This window comes from Gekko japonicus, unplaced genomic scaffold (assembly GCF_001447785.1).
Source record: "Gekko japonicus isolate JY-2015 unplaced genomic scaffold, Gekko_japonicus_V1.1 scaffold4020, whole genome shotgun sequence".
In the NCBI taxonomy this organism is placed as follows: domain Eukaryota; kingdom Metazoa; phylum Chordata; class Lepidosauria; order Squamata; family Gekkonidae; genus Gekko; species Gekko japonicus.
The window spans coordinates 1-7,826 of NW_015162081.1; the positions used below are offsets into that span (position 1 = coordinate 1).

At 43.2% G+C, this 7,826-nt stretch overlaps 1 protein-coding gene and 1 long non-coding RNA gene across 2 annotated transcripts; one reads left to right on the forward strand and one right to left on the reverse strand.

Moving 5' to 3' along the window:
* The first annotated feature begins 140 nt into the window (after positions 1-140).
* LOC107105645 (17-beta-hydroxysteroid dehydrogenase 14-like) lies at positions 141-2,960 on the forward strand. The gene is made up of 3 exons (XM_015405643.1): positions 141-206; positions 1,241-1,337; positions 2,597-2,960. The coding sequence occupies exons 1-3, from the start codon at positions 154-156 to the stop codon at positions 2,789-2,791; spliced, it is 345 nt and encodes a 114-aa protein (XP_015261129.1). The 5' UTR covers positions 141-153; the 3' UTR covers positions 2,792-2,960.
* Positions 2,961-5,705: 2,745 nt separating this feature from the next.
* LOC107105643 lies at positions 5,706-7,290 on the reverse strand. The gene is made up of 2 exons (XR_001482350.1): positions 6,584-7,290; positions 5,706-6,517 (listed from the first exon to the last, which is right to left on the reverse strand). It is a non-coding gene; the product is annotated as an uncharacterized LOC107105643 (long non-coding RNA).
* Between the last annotated feature and the right edge of the window lie 536 nt (positions 7,291-7,826).

The window sequence follows — 7,826 nt, forward strand, 5'->3', positions numbered from 1 at the left end:
TTGGATTGTGGGCATTATTTGAGCCCGTATCTTTTTTTTAAAAAAACCTTCTTTTAATGCACATCAGACTGTAAGAGGAGGAGGTCAAGTGGTTTCTGGTCAGTTGGCAACGCCGCTTGTTGTGTATTTCTCTTGCAGGGCGCTGGGATTGCGATGACCAAAGCCCTGGCCATAGATGAGAGCAAATACAGAGTCCGAGTCAACAGGTAAAAGTGATTATTATCATTACAGAGCCCTCGGTGCACAGTGACCCTTGCAGAATACTCTCAGGAATGAAAGACAGGTCCCCCATAGCCCAACGCCAGGAGTTACAGGCAACGATTTTCTTTCCTAAAGCAAATTAAGAGATAATAGGAGGGAAAACATAAGGCATGATAACAGGTAATTGGTACTGAAAGAAATTGGTATTGTAACACTCAGACAAATGGGCTGGGGTAACTTTTCTGGAGAAGGTATAAGTGATACAAAGTCCACAAATTTCTCTTCCATTTCAAATATTGTTGCTTATAAGAAGAACAGGCCTGCCACACTGATTTTGTGGCAGGGGAGGGATGACGTGTGTCTCCTCTAATCTTGGGGATAACAGGGTCTGGAGTCCTTTGTTCTCTTTCCTCACTGGTTTTCTGGATTCAAGATTCAGTCCTTCCATAGAATTCGAGAGAGGATATGCTTCTCGAGTTCAGCGGATGCAAAGAAGGAATCTGCTTCCCTGTGAGATGGAGAAGGGGTGTGTGTGGGGGGGGGGGTGTCGGTCTCCCCCAGGTGTGCAGGAAAGTACAGCTTTGTCAATTAACTAAAATAAGTGCAAGAAGAGGGGGGAGGGAATCCAGCTTCAAAGAAAACCGAATCTGCCCCAGGGAGCCCGGCATGTAAAGAGCAGGTGAGAGTCAGTTAAAGGAGAAAAAATGGAGTGGGGGAGGATTACAGAGTTTACAAAATCCTGGAGTTTTTGCTGTTGCTTTTTCTTGTGTCTTAAACAAAGGATTTGTTAATTCCCCGTGGACTGAGATTGCAGAGGCTGCATTCCATGGTATGTTTTTTTCTGGGGCATAGAAATGAATAATGAGGAGTCTGGGGTGAAAAAATTTATTGAATGTGTTAAGTTGTAAGGTCATCGTGGAAGTTGCTGTCTTTCTAGGAATAATAAGAAAGACACATAACTTGGGGACATATTTATTGATGTTTCATGATTCCCCTGATCTTTTTTTTTAAAAAAATCACCAATCATTTTGAATTTTAGCATCTCACCAGGTAACATCTGGACTCCTTACTGGGAAAAAATAGCAAATGGTTATAAGAATCCAGAGGCCGTAGTCCAGGAAGCGGAAAGTTATCAGGCAAGTGTGTTGTGGGTAAACAGCAGGAGTAGCCAAACGTGCTTAACATAAGAGCCACATAGAATAATGTTTTATGGCTGCATGACATGAATATTACACATATGTTTTTATTGAAAAATGCGCAAGTTTGCTTTTTGTTAACATTAGATGAGACTGCCAAAAATAAAAAAGGGATAAAAATAGATACCGATAATGATATTTATTTGTTGAGTTATATTTGTAGGTGAGGGTGGGGCTTTGAGAATGCATTTTAACTTTCTTTGTTGCTTTCATTCTCTGCTCCCCCCCCCCCCCGCCTCAAGGCTACCCAGGAAGGGGAACTGGCTGGGGAAGGGAACACCGATTGATCGGGGAGGGGAGCAATGATCCCTCTAAGCTGTGGAGTCTTGTGAGCAAGAATTCTACTTTGTGAGCTCCTGGCATTAAAGTTCTGAGCGAGCGATTTGGCTCCTGCATAAATTAGTTTGCTCTGGAGCCATCCTTCCTGAGCTGAGACAAAAATGTGTGAGCCGGAGGCTAAAAAACTGTGCGCTGACTCACACTAACTCAGCTTAGAGCAAACGCTGGAAGGGAGGCATGCCTCCACTTCGCTTGCCCAGTGTGTGGAAGAGCTGCAACTCACACTAACTCAGCTTAGAGGGAAGGGAACACTGGAGGGGAGGCACGCCTCCCCTTCGCTTGCCCAGCTGTCCTGCTGGGAGCCACACAATATGTGTGGAAGAGCCGCATCTGGCTCCCGAGCCACAGTTTGGCCACCCGTGGTAAACAGGAATGGTGCTGGTGGAGATGAATGGTTCTTCCAAGGATTGCCATCCTCAGAGTGGGACCTGCAGTTCTCCTGGAATGACAGCTGTCATTCTCCTGGAATGATCAGTGCTCAGGAGGAAATGGCAGCTCTGCAGGGCATGGGGGACAGAAGTCCTAGAGCAGTGGCGTCGAACTCATTTCTTATGAGGGCCAGATCTGACATAACTGAGACCTTGTCGGGCAGGGTCACGTGTGCCATAAAATGTAATGCCGGGTACCGGAGATATAAACTTTATAAAGGAGTCATAAGAAGTAAGGTCATAAGAAGTAAGGGTGTGTATACATTGGCAGAATAAAAAACGAAAATTAGAATTCTGCACCCAGGAAACCTGAATGCTACCGCTAGTAAATCCTGCCCCACCCTGATTGAGCTTCTGAGACCTCATGATCTTATCTTATGTGAGCTGAGTACAGAATTCTACATTTCTCTCTCTTCTCTTGCACATTTATAGCTAATGGGACGCTTTGGGACCCCAGAAGAGGTGGCCTTGGGTATTCTGTTCCTTGCTGCTGATGCAACGTTCTGCACTGGTCTGAACCTTCTCCTCACTGGTGGAGCTGAAGTTGGCTTTGGAATAAAGAGCCCGATGGGCCCTGACTCTTCCCCAATTGATCTTGGGAATCTGAAGGACTCCTCCAGAAACTAATAGAACCAGAAAGAAGGTGTAACGATTCCTGGTGTTATGAGTGTGTGTTTAAAAGGTTTGGTTGCAGTACAAAGGTTAGTAGAGTAGATTGATTGAGAGACAAGTGTGGTGTGATTGGTGGTTGACAGAGAGGGGGAGGAGTTTTGAAGAGAATCTGTGTGGATGTGTCAGAGTGTCAGTTGTAGAGAGGTGTGAATGTGGCTGCGGTGGTGGTTCCCGACATACCAGTGAGGCTGCCCCTGAACTGAGGGGGTTCTGCTAGGAGTGTGTGATACAGTTGACAAATATATTTGCATGAACATTATTCCCAGCCAGTTACATAATAACCAAACTCTTATTTTGTTCCTCTTTCAATAAATCCTATTTTATTTAAATATATCCCAGAATTCATATCAATTCTTCCTCTGGACCACAAAAGATCCCTAAAAAGTCTTGAGCCTGTGTTACCCTACCAATAAGAGAAACAGAAGGTTTACAGGACTCACGGACCTTCGGGTCTAGAACAATAGCCCCCGCGGATCCTAGCAAGAACCAATGGGAGTGCTAGGATCCTGAAGAGAACCTATCATTACAGGGGCTCTGTACATAGAACCTATCACGGGAAGTGGGGGGGTGTTGTGTGTGAGTGTGTGCACCGATATAAGCCGGGCTCTCGTTGGCCAAGTTATCTTTGTTTCTTCCGATGTAACTAATAAATGAGAGCTGATTTCACAATGCTACGCCTGGAACTCCAATACTTTTCATAAATATATTTACCCACTTAAGGCACTGCCCCTTTAAAGCAAATACCTTGAAGTATAATTTATACACACAGCTTTTCCCAGCTCGCCTCCTGAGACGTAGGCATCCAATAAAAGATGGAATTAATCAACCACCGGCCTCTCTGCAGTAGAAACAGCAGTAACAATCATTCCATGTATTTTATCTGTTGAACTGTTTAGTTACTCTTGCTATCTTAATGGGTAGGATCATTATATAAAAATTGGAGCAGAATCATTTAAAAGCATAACATTAGACTGTTGAATCCATCCTGAATTAGCTCAACAGAAGCATGATCCAAAGAAGAGTCTGTGCCTATATCAGGATCTGTTACCAGATGCATTGGGGTTGTTAGGGCATAGATGTCAGTCGGGGGTTAGAGCACAAGGTGCGGGGAGATGGGAGCAAGGGAGGCCCGCATGCTGAAAAAGGAAGTGTAATGGTTGCACAAAAACACCACCCTATTTTGAATAATCTATGCTACTGTTGATAGTTTGGTTGAAAACTTTCCATAGTTTTCTAAACTTCTAAACGATAATGATTTACAGCGTTTACAGCAGTTTTTGGAAATTTTAGCCTACGCCAGCTCCGTGAGGTAGGCCAGAGAGATTACCACTTTGCTTCATTGGCGGGGTTGGGGCTCTACGGAAGACATAGCATATGCAAGTGTGATTATACTTAACTTTCTTACATTGGATGTTTACCGCTTTTCAACAGCTGTTCCCAGAACTACTATAACAATAAGCATCATTAAAGGTTTAGTCAACGGATTGTAATATCTTTCCCAGAACTGTCTGAACACATCAATTTCAAAGGTAGACCTTAAACACCAAACGGTCATCCTTCACATCTATGCATATATTTTCACCGCATCAAGTCTGAAACCAATGTTCTTAAACACACCGGCAGCCCGGACGTGTAGCCTCTGGTCAGCATCACTGGTTTTTTTTCTCTTGTGAACAAGGAATAAGAAGAATTCACCTGTGTTGTTTGCATTACTCCAGGCTCCATTGCTCCAGGATCTGCCTCTCTGCCTGGGGCTTACAGAGGGATGGGGTGGAAGTTCCCTGGTTTTGTCTCGGTGGGGCTGGGGCTCCACAGGGGGTCCTAGAGAGGAGGGGAGCCTGCACTAAAACTGCGCTGTCTAGCGCTAGGGCTTACAGAGGGCGGTTGGGCATGTCTGTAAAGAGTAGAACTTTTTACCTCTCGCTCTCTGTGAGGAGGGGGACATCTCTCTGGGGTGGGGGCTCTCAGGAGCCGTCCAAGAGAACCTGGAGGGACAGTCTGCACTAAGCAGGGCACAAATCTAAGACAATGGCCTCATACAATGTTAGCACAAGCATTGTACAGTTTTCACACATTCACAGCAAAAAGCCAGCACTCTATTTCACACATGTCCCAGCCCCCCCCAAGCCTGTTTGAAAGCATTCCCCAGTCACAAAACACAATCACAAAAGCCCCTTTGCACCCCCCAAAAATATTCAAAACACCCAGGGACTCTATTTTCCCAGCCACGGCCCACGGCCAGGCGCTACACCCTTGGGGTAAAGCTGCCACGTGGCCACCATGCTTCCCAGAGCTGCCTGCCCTCGCCCTCTTGCCCTCCCCTTCAAGCAGGGCCCTCAGGGAGGTGGGACTTCCGGTGGAGGGGGGGAGCACTCATCAAATCTTCGACTTGACATAAGGGACTCCTTAGTTCCTCCTAGGGAATACCTGTGAAAAGCTTTCCAGATAGTTTTGTTTGCATATTTCTTTTTATTGTTACACCATCTCCTTTCTGCGTAGTATACCTTAAATGAAACCTTTATTAAAATGCAAACATTGGTTTGGAAAGTATTCACACTTACTCAGGAGATAAATTTACTAAAATAACTGTTCTCTGTGTTTGAAAGCAGTGCCCTTAGCCCTTCATGGCTCGGTGGAATTTTTACACTGCCCCCTCACAAAAAAATGTAAAATAAAGGAGTGCTGTTTTATTGGCAAATATTCTCTAGGAAATTTCATTTGTCTTATACTTGCATCCTGCATCCAAATAGAGTCTGAATGTAGCACTTTAAAGTGTGATTTATAACCCTTAATTCTGATCATACAAAAGAATAAGGGGCTGAGTAAGGTTCTTTGAGTATAACCAGCAAACCAGACAGAACACCAGCAGAAACTTTTATCATTTATTGAGATAAGAAGTTGTTTTCTTTAATGAGCTGGACAGAAAGAAATACAAGCATGAAAAAGTTCATCCTACAAGTACCCTGAAAATAAATGTGAAAAGTGTCAAAGTACCTAGCATTGCTTTTTAGCAAGTAATAGTTTTAAAAGCAAATCAGGTTTCAGCTGGTTGTCTCACTGCTTTTAGGGCTAATCAAAAAGCCCAAGTTACCCACCAAGAAATCTCACCTGTTCTTCTTCTGAGACTTCCATGCAGAGAAATCGGATTTGCTTGTCACAGGAGTGCATATTTAGAGAGAAATGCCAGGTCTTATCTTATCTCTAAATCTTGTCTACCATAATCATGATATTATTTAGTTTTCATAAGAAAATCAGAGATAAACAACGTAAGTCTTTATTAGCTAACATAAAAATCCTGCGATATTATCTGGATGTTAAAATAAGACATAAACAACATATGAGCTAATCTGTAGGTAAATTTGAGATACATCTGGTAAAGCAAGATAAGAAGGCCAATCTAAACTTTTAGCCTCTATTAAAAAGCAATCTATTCCCCCACCCAACTGGTTCATCTAACTGCCCAAGGTGCAAGTCACTTGAAACAGAATTCATGGACAGTTAAAAAGTGCTTGAGCTCAACTAGTTTTCAACTTCAGCAAAAAAAGCTTCGTGATATTGTAGGTACCACTGCACAAGGGCTCTGGGAGCTTTCTGCTTTCCCAGGGAAGAGAGCCATACAATGCAGAAAGGGACAGGAAGAGTGGAGATGCCTTTCTGTGAAGAGATAACTAATTACTGTACCTGCCAGGAAGGGCAAGATGGATAGCTGTCGTTAAAACATGAGCTGGGCATCAAGCTGTGGGAGACCATAACTGAGAGAAGGGGGTTCACTTATCTCAGGCTGGAGCAGACTCCCTACCTTTGGATTGGGTAAGGAACTTCCTAGCAGTTCAGGCAGGAAGGGGTGAAAGGTCAACAACCTGTCAATATTTTTCAAACATCAGGGATCAAGTTAACACCCTGCCCAAGACAGGAGCCCCCTTGTGCAAGCGAGGTCCTGAGTATTCTTTCTGCCTTGGAGGCTGTAAGGCAGGGGAGAGGGCACCAAGGCCAGCTCAACCAGGAAGGGTAGGCCCTGATGCACACTAATTTTCATGTATTAAAGCCAAACAGCAACACATTTATGACCTCTCTTTCCTTTGAGCCTTTGGATGATGGGATTTGAAATAAGAACCGGCATAGTTGTTGGCCAAGGGGAAACAAGCAGAAAACATAAACAGGGAGCATTTAATGAAGTTTGAATAATGACTTTGAATCAATGACAGCTGTACTCTTAGCTCTTATCCCAACCTTTCTGTGGCTACCGCCTATTAGGGAGGACTGGATTTCTCTTTAAATGTGCTCTTTATTTCTGTAAAACTGGGTATTTCTGTATTTCTGTAAAACCACCAGCAATTTAAGGATTTCCAAACCTTCTGTTTCTCTTATTGGTAGGGCAACACAGGCTCAAGGCTTTTCAGGGATCTATTGTGGTCCAGAGGAAGAATTGATATGAATTCTGGGATATATTTAAATAAAATAGGAATCTGTATTTCTGTAAAACCACCAGCAATTTAAGGATTTCCAAACCTTCTGTTTCTCTTATTGGTAGGGTAACACAGGCTCAGGCTTTTCAGGGATCTATTGTAGTCCAGAGGAAGAATTGATATGAATTCTGGGATATATTTAAATAAAATAGGAAGAAGAGGAATATATTTAAATAAAATAGGAAGAATTGATATGAATTCTGGGATATATTTAAATAAAATAGGATTTATTGAAAGAGGAACAAAATAAGAGTTTGGTTATTATGTAACTGGCTGGGAATAAGGTTCATGTAAATATATTTGTCAACTGTATCACATACTCTGTTAGTTTTAGTCCTGACAGGACTCTCTCACTTAGGCTAAGCTCTTTAGTTTGTGTTTAGTTTTCCAACGAGAAGTTACGATCCTTCTCGTAACTTTTCCACATTTAAACTTTCAACCACGTATTTTTCTGAACACGTCAAGTTTTCACACAGCTATCTGTCCTCTCTCTCCGACAGACTTTCTAACTCATAGACTCTCAC

Excerpts from the sequence above, each read along its gene's own strand:
- LOC107105645 (XM_015405643.1), top strand. The coding sequence starts at position 154 with ATGACCAAAGCCCTGGCCATAGATGAGAGCAAATACAGAGTCCGAGTC. Across the intron at positions 207-1,240 it reads TACAGAGTCCGAGTCAACAG|CATCTCACCAGGTAACATCT; the intron begins GTAAAAGTGATT and ends TTTGAATTTTAG. Across the intron at positions 1,338-2,596 it reads AGGAAGCGGAAAGTTATCAG|CTAATGGGACGCTTTGGGAC; the intron begins GCAAGTGTGTTG and ends GCACATTTATAG.